Source organism: Talpa occidentalis, unplaced genomic scaffold, assembly GCF_014898055.3.
Source record: "Talpa occidentalis isolate TD23 unplaced genomic scaffold, MPIMG_talOcc4v2.1 talOcc4.16, whole genome shotgun sequence".
In the NCBI taxonomy this organism is placed as follows: domain Eukaryota; kingdom Metazoa; phylum Chordata; class Mammalia; order Eulipotyphla; family Talpidae; genus Talpa; species Talpa occidentalis.
The window spans coordinates 80,833,392-80,849,621 of record NW_023601653.1 but is presented as its reverse complement, the minus strand read 5'-3'; the positions used below and the strand labels follow the sequence as shown (position 1 = coordinate 80,849,621).

General features: G+C 34.6%; 2 protein-coding genes across 2 annotated transcripts; both read right to left on the bottom strand.

Annotated features, from left to right (window-relative positions):
• Positions 1-3,114: 3,114 nt before the first annotated feature.
• On the bottom strand, positions 3,115-4,053 carry LOC119248457 (olfactory receptor 6C2-like). The gene has a single exon (XM_037515413.1). It carries the CDS (start codon positions 4,051-4,053, stop codon positions 3,115-3,117), a length of 939 nt encoding a protein of 312 aa, XP_037371310.1.
• A 6,634-nt stretch (positions 4,054-10,687) lies between these two features.
• On the bottom strand, positions 10,688-11,626 carry LOC119248456 (olfactory receptor 6C2-like). The gene has a single exon (XM_037515412.1). It carries the CDS (start codon positions 11,624-11,626, stop codon positions 10,688-10,690), a length of 939 nt encoding a protein of 312 aa, XP_037371309.1.
• Positions 11,627-16,230: the final 4,604 nt, after the last annotated feature.

Below are 16,230 nucleotides of genomic sequence, written 5' to 3'. Positions count from 1 at the left end.
AATATGGAGATTTTTGTGACCACTGTATATTCGATGATTATTGTCCAGTATACTCTGATGACCTCCATGGCATGTGATTCTCCTGTTATTATATCAGTAAGAGTTTTTTCCAAGTCAATGTACTCCTGAGATTAAGACTCCTTCTATCAAAACATATGTAGTAGGTCAAACTCACAGTTGCTGCATATTTAAGTCGTTGTTCAGCTTTCATTCAATTGCAAAAAGATGGAGTATTTATTTTGTGCTTTCTGTCTTTCCTTTCTCATCCTCACAGTATTTTGAATTTGTATAATCTAAGAAATCACACAGTAAAAACTATAATATTTACTTTATATTCCTGAAATGTTAATATTTATGTTGAAATATCAAATATTAAAAAGTGCAATACTTTTTACATGTGTTATAATTGGTAATGTGAAAGCAAAAAATTCAAGAATATCTCATTTCCAGAGTTAACATACCGTCCAGCAAGGAGCTAAATCATTGCTAACTGTATTTTAAAAAGAGTATTTAAAAAAATTTTTTTAATTGCACAGACAAATGATGACAGGAAAAATCAGCAGCAGATAAAAAAACTTTTCCTGGTAATTAATGATCAGAAAACGCTAGTTACGTACAACAAAACTAATTCATTCACCATATTTTTTCTTTTTAAAAATGAGATAAATTTATTTATTTTCATACACGTTGTTTATTTTTGTATAGTGCTCGATTTACAAAAGTGTTTTAATAAAAAGTGAAGTACCAGTATACCTGAGAACTGAAGTTATTAAAAATGTCTAAGAAAATGAAGGTCAGCTGTGGACATGATTACACTAATTTTATTATTAAAGATTTAATTTTAGATTATAGTTAAATGGTATAAAATGTTATTAAATTAACCACACTAGAATATTTTATTCTGCAAGTCTCTGAAAATTTACTTATTTTATCATAAGCTGTGGCATAATACAGATAATAAATTTGGGAATGGATTGCCTCAATATTTAAAGTTCAACATAAGTTCAACATAGGTGGAGCAGTATGTCAAGACGTAAAAGTAACACTATCAAATGAAAGGAATGTGGTTTAAATGAACAGAATGTGACTAAATGGCTATTAGGGAGTTTTGTCTGAGAAAGAGAGGTAGATATGAACTGGTGAAATCCCTTTGGAAACATGCTAATTAATGGCACACCCTAGAGAAACAACCTTAGAAAAGAGGTTTTATCAGTGAGATCTTTTTAACAAAGTCTTCTCCTCTGTTATTTATTTAATAAACTTGAAATTTATGGACTTAAGATATTAATAGAAAATGCCTTGTAAATGATAAAAATAAAACAATGCCTTAAAAAAGACGTGCTTTATCAAAAAGAGATAAAGCACGTCTTTTTTAAGGCATTGTGACATGGATGGAGCTGGAAGGGATCATGCTCAGCGAAATAAGCCAGAAAGAAAAAGAAAAATACCGGATGGTCTCACTCATAGCAGGAATTTAGAAAACCCAAATAAGGGACCGGGAAAAAGACTAATTATAATAAAGAAAAAACCAAAATCAACAAGCAACTATAAACCAGAGACACACTACGGGTGTGGGGTGGGGTGGGAAGGGTGGAGGGATTAAGGTCAAAATAAGGGGAGTACAATTGTATGGGGAATATAACAAAAATGAAAATGCATGCATTGCACAAAAATGAAAAATGATGTAAGAAGTATATAAAACAAAATATATTACACATTAAAAAAAGACATGCTTTATAACAGAAAGTGACTCTTTCTTAAATGCTCCACATGTATCACTTAAATCTCTCATGACAAATATGAATCACATCCCATGCTATTATGGAGAAGAAGGACATTTTATAGAAGCCACAGCTGTCAATCCCGAGTGTTTCCAAGGGAAGAATATATGACCTGTAACTTGTTATCGACAGTACCTTTGAAACACTGGGCAAAGTTTATAATTCCCAGTTAGTCTGATTTTCATGATGTAACGTTTTTGGTATATAAGACTATTGTGATCAGAGTGACTTTTTATACCCATGGAGCATAATGATTTATGTGGTTTTAGTAATAAAAAAGAAAAAGAGAAAAAAGAAAAAGAGAAGAAAGAAAAACATAATTGATGCCAAGATGAATTGATGCCAAGATTGTTACCAAACCATCCTTGGCCTGGAGTGACAAAAACTCTTTGGAGATGGGGTACAATTCTTACAATGAAACGCAGAGTCAATAGACAGAGGTTGAGAGGAGACAGTCAAGTGGAAAGTAGGGAGCACAATGCATCATGGAAATTAGCATAATATTCTATACTCTCATCTGAAGGAAGAAGTACCGAAATCTAATGATGAAAGACTTCTCATTGCTGTGAGGTTTACACACGTTCACATGGTCACCAGGGAAGAAATGAACACCCTCTCAAATGAACTCAAGAAGGGCCATTGAGTAACCTGAGTAATACAGGTGGTTGAGATAATGATCAAATGAGTAAAGGTTCCGAAGTTATTTTTTTTTAAGACCTAGCTTGCTTTATGAACCAGCAGTATAAATGCCTAATGAATCTTTATCACTGTGGATTCACAGAATATATAAAAAGGGAGCACTTCATTAATTACATGTACTTCTGAATAGAATTATTTAGATTAATGACCCAAGTAACTGAGTTTTGTGTGCAGGCTCCGTCTGATGTTGCACTGATGGACTTTTTGAAGTAGGGAGAGGCAGGAGATGCAGGCTCATCCATTCCTTTTTTTGAACCACAATTGAAATGTTGCTTTCGAGGTGGGGATATTACAAATTCAGAACTTATTATAAGAAACTTATTAGATAGAACTTATTATAAGAAAAAAGACAGACCCAGGTTAGTATTATCAATTAGGTGTTTTTAGGAATAAGAACCAGCATATTTAACAAACAAAGATTTCTCCGATATAGTGAGAATAAACATTCTTAAAGTTTAGTTTTAATGGAGAGTTAAAAAAGAAGGATTAGTCAGGATTCATAGGAAGCAAGTTTTAAAAGGAAGTGACAATGTTTATATGACTGGAGAATAAACTATTTAAAAATATTCTTAAAAGATTCAGGCTCTGTGCCTACTCACTCTTCCTTCTAATTGGATTCATTGACTTTTTTTCTTTACATCTTTGAGAGGAATGCAATTTTTTTAATTGAATCATGAAAAGCTTGCTTCACTTGTTTATTTCTCAGTGTATAAATAAAGGGATTCAACATTGGTGAAATGGAAGTAACAAGGAGTGAAATCCCTTTATTAATAGCTACTTCATCCTTAGTTGAAGGTTTGACATAAATGAAGATGCAGCTACCATAAGAAATGGAAACAACTATCATGTGGGAAGAACATGTCGAGAAGGCTTTTTTCCTTTGCTGGGCAGAGGGAAACCTCATAATAGTTTGGATGATATAAATGTAGGAAAGAACTACACACAAGAGGGTCATGATGAAGGTTATCACGGCACAGGCTATGACCATCTGTTCTATCAACCACGTGTCTGAGCAAGAGATCTTCAGGATAGGAGATGCATCACAGCAGAAATGATCAATGATGTTTTTATCACAGAACTCCAGGCCCAAGCCCAGACTAATTGGTGGGAGAATGACTGTCAGGGCTGCTACCCAACAGAAGAGGATGAAGTTCCTGCAGACCCGGCTGTTCATGATGATGGTGTAATGCAGGGGCTTGCAGATGGCCACGTAGCGGTCATAGGACATGATGGCCAGAAGAAAAAATTCCGTTACTGCAAAGAGGTCTATAAACAACAGTTGACTGACACAAGCATTATAAGTAATGGATTTGTCCCCGGATGATATGCTATACAAGAATCTGGGAATACAAGCCGTTGTGAATGAAACTTCTAAGAAGGAGAAATTTTGGAGGAAAAGATACATAGGTGTTTTAAGGTGGGCATCAATGAAAGTGAGGGTGATAATGGTTAGGTTTCCAGATACACTCAACATGTAGCAAAGGAAAAGAAAGACAAAAAGCAAAATTTTTAGTTGAGTATCATCTGTAAGTCCCAGCAGGATAAAGGTTGTTACTGCAGTCTGGTTTCTCATTTTTGATTGTCTCTTCTCCAATTTCCTTGAAATGATAAGGAAAACTTTATATGAGGAGTGCAAGTGCTGACCAGCCCCTAACTTCAAAAGAAGTAAATCTGAGTTTGATTCCTATACATTTTTTTTAAGATTTATTTATTTATGCATACAAGAACTGGGTGTAGGCCAGAGGTGTGGGGGGTGAGGGGATTCACCAGAGACAGAGTGGGGAGCAGAACAGGCAGACTGACTGAAGTACACTGCTGAGGGGAGCAGTGGGGAGACAGGAGAGGTCTGCTGCGCCATGTGGGTCAGCTTCCTGGCCAGGAATCAAACTCGTGCTGCAGTGGCTGCGGACAGCTTCATAGTGCTGAGACTTAACCCCTTGTACAACCAGAGAGGCCCTTGAATATATTTTTTAAAGATTCATTTAATTGTGTTGTAATCCAAAATTGTGTAATATTTCCCTGTAGAAGATTTATTTCAATTATATATTTGTAATATTTATCCTTGACACTAGTTTTCACCTACTTTTAGAATGGATAACCTATGTTATATCTCCTTTATGCTTTCTAGGATGTTCTCATGCTGCAAACAATTTCTCCCTAGTTTACTAGCTGGTTTGGAATTTGTATCATCTGAACAATTACTTTCCCTTAGGAGTTCTTATTCCTTTGACAGTGAAAACCCTAACGACCTCTGACTGCTTCTATACACTTGCCGTATGATAAGTAAAGTTTGGCATTATCAGGTTAAACAAGGTTTCATTGTGTCTTAAATATACTTCTATATTTTCATTTAAATTTTACCCACTTGACATATGTCTCCTCTTTCCTTTTAGTTATTTATATACTGACTCATCTGATTCGTGCACCATCTAAATTATTCCAGCCAAGGTCATTACTAGCCTCCCTCTTGCTTCACTTATGAAACAACAATTCAGTGTTCACTTAACTCAGATTCTCTGCTGCATGTGAGTTTGTAAACTGCTAACAGAAGAAAGTTTTTGCTTTTAACTATTTCACAATTCCACTAGTTCACATTTTCCTGAATTTCTTCCTACCACTTTGTCCATTTTTTCCCATTCTCTTCCATGTCTCCTTTTCCTTTTCTAATCCCTGTGGTTGTTGTGTCACCTGAAATATCTTGTCCAGGTTGTCCTTTCTTCACACTGCTCCCTCTAGGGGACTCTCAGAAGTAAAGCGAATTCAAATAGACTGATGATTCTAAAATTTGTATCTATGGCGAAAATAAGTCTTACAGCATTCCTGACTTCAGAATTTATGTTATTTTTTACATCTAGGTCATACTTAGATGATTTGAATTTAGGCTTATCTTTCTTCCCATCTGAGTGTCGTTGAGCTAATTAACTTCCCTATATAGTATTTTAATCCTTGCCAAAAATTCAGATGAAAATAGTATGTATATAATATGCATTTAGATGCTGATAATGCATATAATAATACACATTTAGAGAACGTAGACAAGATATCTTAGCTGCATCTAGAATATGATGAATACTCCTTACTACTCGTATGCTGAGCATTTTTATTTTGTTATTTTTCCTACTGAGAAATCCACCTACCTAGATATGTACACTTCAAGAGTTTATTTTTCAAGATTCACTATTGTGGGCCTCCCCTGGTGGTGCAGCGGTTGAGCGCTGGGCTGCAAGGCTGCTTGCAGCCTCTGCAGCGCTGGTTGGCTCCCTGGCCGCCGGCGAGGGTCCCACACACACACACACACAAAAAAAAAAAAAAAAAAAAAAAAAAAAAAAAGATTCACTGTTGTGCTTCCTTTCCTGTTGATTCTATGCCTCATATATGGGCTTTCTTAATTGTTCCTTTTTCTTTACTCCCACATTCAATTTATCACCATGTCTTTCCATCTCTGTATTCTTAATTTTTTCCATTTGACAATCACACCACTAATTTTACTCCCGGTGTCTTTAGCTAACTGCTGAAATATTACCAAAAAATATATTGACCTATGAATAACATACATATTTATTTCCCCCTTCAGTATTTTAAAATAAATGCAATCGGAATCCTTTTTATAAAACCCAGATATGGCTAATTCTTCCCTTTCTGAACTGAATTGAGAAAATTGAGAAAATTCTTAGGCTTTTAATATTTTATTGCAGCATCCTAACTCAGGGCATTGTTCCAGATGCCCAAAGTCTCCCCTCTTTTTAATCACCAAGATTTATCTTCTGTGATATCAAAATACTAAGTGAATGTTTAGATAAATTACTTTTATTAAAATGTATTTTCTACTTGGTATATTACAAGGAATGATTTACATTTATAATTAAGACATTGATCGTTAATGACAACATTGCTGATATTCTGGCATTTGATTAAAAGATATAAGGTAATATCTCAGTATTAATATATGGATACATATTGATTAGTCAGAGTGATATTGTGGGGCAAGTCACATCTCTTTTTCTCTCCTATTTTCATGATTACTCATGAATTAATTTAAAACATGTATCTTCAGAACTTATTATATGACAGGTATTGCTACCCACACTAAGAATAAAAAGAGTGAGCAAATACTGACCCATCTTTACTGTAATGAATATTTCCATTGAGTCCAATCCCTTAAAATTTCATTTCCTAAAACAAAAATAACATTAGATATAAATTTTCTTTTTCAGAAACATACAAATTAATTTATTATCATCTGATCTCTAAGTAGGTGTGATACTTTACAGAGAGCAAGGAACTAAAATACTGAATGAATGAAGAAGCTAAAATTAACAAAGAAGAACATACTTACTCTCATGGAAGTTAATCATGACTTTAGTTGACTCAAAGTCGACTGAGTGATTCAGATAGTCCCGACAAGGAAACTGAAAGTCTAAGTGGAGCAGTATGTACACAAATGTTCTCGCCAGTTCTCACCCACTCACAGACAACTTTTTGTAGCAGTTAGTGCTTTTTGAGTGGCCGCCATACTCTCATTACAGATTCTAACCCACAACTCTGAAAGCTGAAATAAAAAAAATATAGTATGTCTTATTATTTACTTATAAATAAAAGACATTTACCTTAAATGTCTGAGAAATGTTTTGTGATTTTTAGAAGACTTTAAAAGAGATGTTTTCTAATGTCTCTGGACAGAGGTAAATTTTTACATCATCAGGTAGGATGGATGTTTTATTATCCTGAATGTCCAGGGATCCTCTGTTTCGATAAATAAAAGGTCCTTTGTGACCAGAGTTCAAAGATGACTAATGAATCTAACATACACTGATTTTTGGCAAAATACCTAAAAGAGCTGCAGTGGGAATTATGTCCTTGGAGACAATAGATGCGACCGTTTTATTCAACACATTCCAAGCGCAAAACAAATATTCTGTGCAAAAAGATTTCTGTCTGAAATTTACACTTATGGATAATTAAGTATCAACAAAAGACAACAAAATGGTTTTATGTCTGTGTTTTCAGTGGGAAAATATATAAATATGCACTGGGAAGTCGTTTATATGCAGTCAATTTTGAAACCAGTAACTGCAAATACTCCTTTGTGATAAAAATATAGATTTGCATTTTAAGTTTTCTGCACTGTACTTTTTAATTAATAAACCGTTATTTAATAAAACTTCCCATTTTTAAATTATGATATAAAAATCTTTCAATAATATTTTACGTAAATTCAACAATTTATGTAAATATTATGTGACTATGTCCTTATAAATTACTGGAAGAGGAATTTCTGAAGCAAAATTTATGCACATTTTAGAATTTTGAAGTGTTTCATGACATTTCACATCCGATAGGTCATATCACATTATAACTTGCAAAAGTGGGTCTCACGGGTTGAATTAACATCTTTAACAGTTTGATCAAGAGACGTATGAGTGGGAGCCTCCCTAGTGGTGCAAGGGGTTGACTCAGCACTAAGAAGCTATCGCCAGCCACTGCCGCAAGAGTTCGATCCCTGGCCAGAGATTAACCTACATGGTGCAGCAGACCTCTCCTGTCTCCCCATTGCTCCCCTCAGCAGTGGATTTCACTCCATTTGCCTGTTCTGCTCCCCACTCTGTCTCTGGTGAATCCTCTCACTCCCTTGCACCTCTGGCTTACACCCCAACTCTTGTATGCATAAATAAAATAAATCTTTAAAACAAAAGAAGTCTGAATGAATCAGGGCACTGTACCCATCTTTCTTAGCCATCTGTGTGCTGGTTTGATACCCTGTTTAGTTGCTCTCCTGTTAACATGAAGAATGACAACAATTTCAGATATTACTTTTCATATCATATTGTATCAGGGAAAGAGTGTACAGTAAATGTATCAAATGTCCAGAAGATGGCTTAACTCTTTATTGACTTCAATAAATAAATCAATAAATCACTGTGGACTATGAATTTACTGTGGAAATTCAATAAATCACTGTGGAATTTACCACTGAAATTCAGGATAGAGGTGATTTTTCTGCAAAAGAAAATCAATTGAACAAATGTATTTACTGAATGTTCTACCTCCATTCCCACAGGTGAATGTAGGTAAGACATTAGAGCTTTAGGTTTTAATTTATTTGTATATAAAGGTTTCATTTTTGCATAACATTTGGCTGCAAGCACATTAAATCTAAAATTTCCTACATATATTTAGTCAGTTATTCCAGCACTATTAACGATACTGTCCTATTTGTCCTGATATAAATAATATCTTTGATGCTTTCTTGAATATTTGCATTTTTTTGTTCTTTTGCATATATATATTTAAAATTTTAAACTTGTAGCTTGCTTCCTCTACAAATTGTAAAGAGATATTTTGTCAAATTTTGTTCCAAATTGCACAGAATTTAGCAGATACTGATTTAGGGTTGGATAAGTTTTATTTTTAACAGAGGAGGTTTACATTATTTAAATTATATTTTGTCATCTTAAATGGCTTTCAACTAGAGTAATACAATTATGTATATATACATAAAGCATAACCAGGAGCTGTCCATATCTTGCTACCCTTTTGCACTGGTGGTGGATTTTTAAAAAAATTTATTTATTTATACATACAAGAACCGGGGTTCAGTCCAGAGGTGCAAGAGGGTGAGAGGATCCACCAGAGGCAGAGTGGGGAACAGAACAGGCAGACTAACAGAAATACACTGCTGAGGGAGCCCTAGGCGAAATAGGATAAGTCTGCTGCACCATGTGTTTATCTCCGCGGCCAGCCGCATCGAACCTGCACTGCAGGGGCTGCAGACAGCTTGATAGCGCTGTGGTCAACTGCCTGTGCCACCAGGGAGGCCCTGGTAATGGATTCTTTTCCAGTACTTTGTTCTTCTAAAAATATTGTTTTCTGTAATATTAGGGGCTTGGGAGTACTTGAGTGTTAGGTAGTTTTTTTTAGACTGATATATATTGATTAATCCTGCCCTTCCATTTTGAAAAAGCAATCATATGTTTATATGGTAAGAAAGGGCAGTTCAGACTTAGGCAGACAAGTTGCTGATCACACACACCGCAGGATGGAGGGCACTGAGTCATGCTCCGCTCAAAGTTAGGGAATAAATTTAACTCTCAATGGGGTAAGAATTTGAACAATAGTTGGAAAAAGAGGTGATATAAAGGATTATTTCTCATTTTTTTGATCTGTGGGAGTAACTGAACTATACATCATAATGAAAATAATTATCTTGAAGAGATTCTTGATAAGCTATTATTTATTTGCTTATAACATTGTCTTTTTGAGCAAGAAAGTCCTGAATAATAGTTAAGCTATGTAAATACAGCTCACATCTTTCTTAATACATGAAGAATTCAGAATAATTCATAGAGTAGAAATAATCAGATTCAGAAAAGAAAATGAAAGATTCAAAATGTATGTAATATATTCCATTATCTATTTTGAATTGTAAATACACAATGATCAATAATTTAAAAAAGAAGAAATATCAAATGTCAATTTTAGATCATCTTGTAAAATTATCTTACTTTGTATACATACAAACAATTTTGTCATTTGGGCCATGATGTCTCTATTAAATGAGTCAGTTCTGACATTAAAAGTAGCCACATAAAATATACAAATAAGTGAGACTGGACTTGTTCCAATAAAACTTTATTTATGACAACCAGTGGTGCCTGGATTTTACCTTCAGGCTGCAGTTATCTGACTCTTTCTCTAGACTGTGGTCCATACTCTTAAGGTATTCTTTTGATTCCAGTAAAAAAAACCTCTCACGTTCTTCTAGAGAGAAGCGATTTTGATTGCGAATAAAGAAAGAAGTTTTTTTAAAAAAAATTTATCTATGCATACAAGAATTGGGGTGCAAGCCAGAGGTTCCGGGGGTAAGGGGGGTGAGAAGATTCACCAGAGACAGAGTAGGGAGCAGAACAGATAGAACCACTGATATACACTGTAGAGGGGAGCAGTGGGTGAGACAGGAGAGGTCTGCTGCGCCATGTGGGTCAGCTCCCTGGCTGGGGATTGAACTCATGCTGTAGTGGCTGCCAATAGCTTGACAGTGCTGAGACTTAATCCAAGAGAGAAAGAAATTATTTAATACAAATAAATTCACAAATTAAGATTCAAAGGCTCATGACACTATTAACCTAACTAAGCTAGTTGGGTCTTTGAAAAAAAGATTCAAGAATGAATTTCTACTTTTTGTTTGATTACTCCAACTCCATGCATTCTTACTTGTTCAAAATAAATGCAATTTTTTTAATTGTGTCATTGAAAGATTGTTTCACTTGCTTGTTCCTCAAAGTATAAATGAAGGGGTTCAGCAGAGGAGCAACAGATGTCATAAGCACGGATACTCCTTTGTTAATTTCCACCTGCTCTTTGGCTGAAGGCTTGATGTAGATGAAGATACAGCTGCCGTAGGTGATGGAAACAACAATCATGTGAGAAGAACAGGTGGAAAAAGCTTTCTTTCTCTGTGAAGCGGAAGGGAATCCTAGGATAGTCCTGATGATATAGATGTAGGAAAGAGCCACGGCTATCAGTGTGACGATGAATATTAACACTGCACAGAAAACAACCACCAGCTCTATGGACGAAGTATCTGAACATGAAATTTTGAAAAGAGGAGAAGCATCACAGATAAAATGTTCGAGGGCATTGGAGTCACAGAATTCTAGCTTGAGGCCCATGCCAAGTGGCGTGAGGACGATTATCAATGCAGAGAGCCAGCAGCAGACAATGAGGATGGTGCAGACTCTGGTGTTCATGATGGTCACATAATGCAGGGGCTTGCAGATGGCCACATAGCGATCATAGGACATGGCTGCCAGGAGAAAAAATTCTGTGGACCCAAGAACTACAATAAAAAATGCTTGGCTGACACAGGCATTATAAGTAATCGAATTATCTCCAGTTGATAAAATATACAAGTATCTGGGAACACAAGCTGTTGTGAATGAAATTTCTAAGAAGGAGAAATTTTGAAGAAAAAAATACATAGGTGTCTTGAGTTGGGAATCTATTAGGGAAAGAATGATAATTGTCAGGTTTCCAGTTATGCTTAATATGTATGTCAGAAGCAGGAAGACTAAAACTAGTACTTTCAGCTGTGGGTCATCTGTAAGTCCCAGCAAGATGAATGTTGTTACTGATGTACGATTTCTCATTATAAACTCGATGTTTTAGTTAGTCTGCCTGTAAAAAAATCAACCAGGAAATATTTAAAGAGGAGACAGAAAATAAAAGGAAATATCTAGAAAGTTGAAAATTGAAAAACAAGAGAGAAGATTAATGACGTCAAAGTGGATTTGTTTTCTGCTTTTATTAAAATAGCAGAAGTTAAGTTTGAACATCTGTTTGTGGTAAAAAAAAAAAACACTTAATAAAATGAGTATGGAAGGAACATGAAAACATACCTCAACTTAATAAAGGTTGTATATGAAAAACACCAGACTACATCATACTCACTGGTGAAAAAGTCATAGTTTTTGTCTCAGGTCGGGAATATACCAGGATGGTTTTCTCTCACCTTTATCATTCAATCCAGTGTTGGAAGTTCTATTCAGAGCAACCAGATCAACAAAGAAAAGGAGTTATTCAAATTATAAGGGAGAAGGAAATCTATCACTTTGAAGATAGCATGATAATATACAAAGAATTTCAAGGACTGAAATAGAGTAACACAAAGCAATTTGAGAGGAGAAGTAAAATCATAAATGGTGCTACTACCATAAGATATACATATGGCTAAATATGAACACAATCAAAAGAAATTTGCAATAGATAATAAAAGTAAAAAAAGTCAGTTTTTTAAAAAAATGAAATGGGTAGTTATTTACTAGGGGAAGATATTTGTAAGACAAAAATTGCCAAAGGTGATGTATTTATTATAAATACACAGGTAAAATAAAATGTATGTATCTGAATTCAAGATTAACCTTACTGGTGGCCAAGGATCGAACCGGCGCTGCAGAGGCTGCGGGCAACTTTGCAGCCCAGCGCTCAACTGCTGCGCCACCGGGGAGGCCCAGAATAATTGATATTAATAGCAAGTGCAGGAGAATATGAGGCAAGTGAAATGTCCATTATTAATAGTGGAGATAGAAAATAGTATATCTCAGTGATCCAAAAACAAGTAAAACTCATGTCATTTGCAGCAAAGTGGATGAAGCTGGAGAGGATTATGTTAAGTGAAATAAGACAGAAGGAGAAAGACAAGTGCTAGATGGTGTCACTTACATGTGGGATGTGGAGAAACTAAGCAAAGTGTCAGATAAAAGCGAACTCAAAAACTAAGTCTTGACAGTTGACTGTAAAACTGATGTAGTCGCAGGAAGGGTGGGGGAGACCCAAAGGGAAGGAGCACAGTTTTTAAGTAGAATCTAGTGTCTCGAGCTGGACACGTCATCAGCCCTGCTGGCCACTCTCCACAGGACTTTTCTCTTAAATAATTTCTGATATGGACAATGTGAACAAACAGAACTCCATAAAATAAGTGGAAGGTAATGAGGTCTTAAAAAGTGTAATGATGATTTATTCTAATGATGATTTCCATTGTATTATATTTACCTCCATATTTACTAGAAGTCCCTTAAGTGTGTGGACGTGCTAGTTTGATTTTATAGATAATATATAGGACAAGCTACTTTGTCGTCTAGTTAGATTAGAATTAGCACCTTCTATTGGGTGGTGTGTTATTGGATAGCTAGTTTCAAACAAAGCTTCCCCTGAATTCCTTCTTTGTCAAATGGTCTTGGATGGAATCTACACACAAAGGCAGCATTTAGAATTTCTAGATACTATCAGAGAGAAAAAACACTGATACAGGTTCATGCAAAAAAAAAAAAATTGTTGAAATGCTGTCACCCCATGTGATTCTGCAGATCCACACTTGAAATAGCTGTAATAATTACATGAGAAGCAGGATTACTTATCACCACAACCCACCTTCCTTCCTTCTTACAGTCATTTTCTTTTCATCCCCCATTGAAATTTGTATCAAAAAGTCCCTGCAGACCCCTGTATTATCCTAGGATGCAAAACAACCTTTTGTCCTCGTTAACATCAAACTGTGCCTCAGATGATTCCGAAAAAATAATACATTTCAAGTCTTATTTACTATTTTATTTAAAAGAACTTAGATGTCAAAAATTACTTATGCTTTTTAAGATAAGATTTTAAAAAGTGAAAAATCAACCCAAATCTCATCAAAGTTGATGAGATTAATATTTGAGATTCTGTGCGTGTGACAGTGGGAGCCGTAGATGCTGCATTATATTCCTACTAGATTTTACTATTTAATTGCCCACATACTTTACCAATTTTTAAAACTTTTGCTTCCATGTTTAATACTTAAAAAATAAATGATATTCAAGAAATTAATTTGTTGGGTTCTTTAGAATTATCCAAATTAAACACACATATATGTATAAATTTGTGTTTATATGTAGATATGTGTATATATGTATTTAAACTTAATTAGGAATGTGATATTTTAATTAGCACCTTCTATTGGATGGTGTGTTATTGGATAGCTAGTTTCAAACAAAGCTTCCCGAGTTCCTTCTTTGTCAAAAATATTTAAATTATTTTTCCTAATTTAGCATAAAAAATTAATTTGAGAAAAATAGAAATACTTTTAATTCTCTCATCAGGCTTCAGTTTTGGGATTATCCACATGGATTCTTAATGAATCTCACCAATAAAAAGAATTCTTAGTAACATGGACATAATCTAGTTATACTCTCCACTTTCAGGGTAGCAGTGGGAATGCATGCACAAGCTTTATCAATTTTTATATTCCTATGTCTAACATTTATCATGAATTGCCATGTCAGTTAAAGTTAAAATGACAATTATTTCTGCATAATCAGAATAAATTCATAGCAGGAAATCTAGCAAACAGGCAGAGGAAAAACAGAAATTTCTGATTCTTCAAAAGTTGATGATGCAATACAACAGTTTTACCTGTGATTCTCATAGAAATTTCACCACAGATATGGCAGAGCTGCTTTATATGGGCAACTATCAACTAAGTTTAAATAATTGTCCTTGGTGACCCTGTTCCAAAGACACTAATATGTAAAATTATAATTAATATAGAAAACCAAGCCAATAGCTAACTAATGCACCTAGATTGAGACAGTGTCCTTGGAGAAGTGTGAATAACATCAAGGTCAAGATGTATTATCAGCTCACTAATCTATGTCAAAACAATGATCCTAATAATAGTTTGCTCTTTGTTCACTTTTATTCATATTTTATTAATTGATAATGACATACATTACTTACAAGGCAAATGTTTTCATAAAACACAGAATATTACTACCCTTTCACAGTTTTTGTGTCAGAGATTTTTTATAATTTTCAAATATGTTTGCATATATTCATGTTAATAAGTAATAAAAGTCTTGTATTTTAAAGATATTGTTTCATGATTCTCTATTTAAATTTATTGCAATTAATGGTGTAGATATAGAAAAGCTTTGTTTAACACATAAAATATATTTGTCTTTTGTATTATTTCTGAATCTATTGCCATTGTTTGAGAAGTTTTAAATCCTTATCTTATATATTTATTTATATATTTTTGCAGTAATTTATGATTTACCTTGTTAACCAAAACATCTTCTCTGTCATCGGGAAGATTTAAAAATTTTCATAATGTATTTCCTCTTCAGAGAAGTTTCTTTTTAGCTCTTCTGCCCATTTTTTGACTGGATTATTTTCTTAGTTGTTGTTGAGTCTCATCAGCTCTTTGCAGATTTTTGTGATCAGTCCTTTATCATTAGTGTTGGGTGCAAAATGTTCTCCCAGTTGGTGGGGTTTCTCTTTGTTTTTGTTATTGTCTCTTTTGCTGTGCAGAAGCTCTTTAATTTGATGTAGTCCCAGCTGTTTATCTTTGCCTTCACTATCACTGCTTTGGGTGATGTGTCTGTAAAGATGTCTTTGATGTGCAAATCACGTAGTGTTTCGAAGAAGAGGATATGCAAATGGCCAACAGGCATATGAAAAAATGTTCAACATTACTTGTCATCAGGGAAATGCAAATCAAAACTACCATGAGATACCATCTTACACCAGTGAGAATGGCACATATTAAAAAAACTAGCAACAACAAATGTTGGCGAGGGTGTGGAGAAAAAGGAACTCTTCTGCACTGTTGGTGGGAGTGCAAACTGGTCCAACCACTGTGGAGAGCTGTGTGGAGATTTCTGGACCTACTAAACCCAAAGGACACAGAAACATCCATTCCAAAGAGCACCTGCACCACTATGTTTATAGCAGCACTGTTTACAATAGCTAAGCTTTGGAAACAACCCAAATGCCCAAAAATAGATGACTGGATCAAGAAGATGTGGTCCATATATACCATGGAATATTACTCAGCATTCAAAAAAGATAAACACATGCAATTTGCAGCAACATGGATGGCGCTGGAAGGGATCATGCTCAGCGAAATAAGCCAAAAAGAAAAAGAAAAATACCGGATGGTCTCACTCATAGCAGGAATCTAGAAAACTTAAATAAGGGACCAGGTAAATGAATAACTATAAGAAAGTGAAAATCAAAATCAACAAAAAACTATGAACCAGAGACACTTTTAGGGTGGCGGGGGCGGGAGGGGAGGAATTGGGGTCAGAATGGGGGGTCTGCAATTGTATGGGGAATATAAAAATAAAATTTATTATTTAAAAAAAAATAAAAAAATAAAAAAAAGTAAAAATAAAACTGCTGTAAAATAATTAAGAAACAAATGTCATGATAATTG

Coding starts and splice junctions, on each gene's coding strand:
- LOC119248457 (XM_037515413.1), bottom strand. CDS start 4,053: ATGAGAAACCAGACTGCAGTAACAACCTTTATCCTGCTGGGACTTACA.
- LOC119248456 (XM_037515412.1), bottom strand. CDS start 11,626: ATGAGAAATCGTACATCAGTAACAACATTCATCTTGCTGGGACTTACA.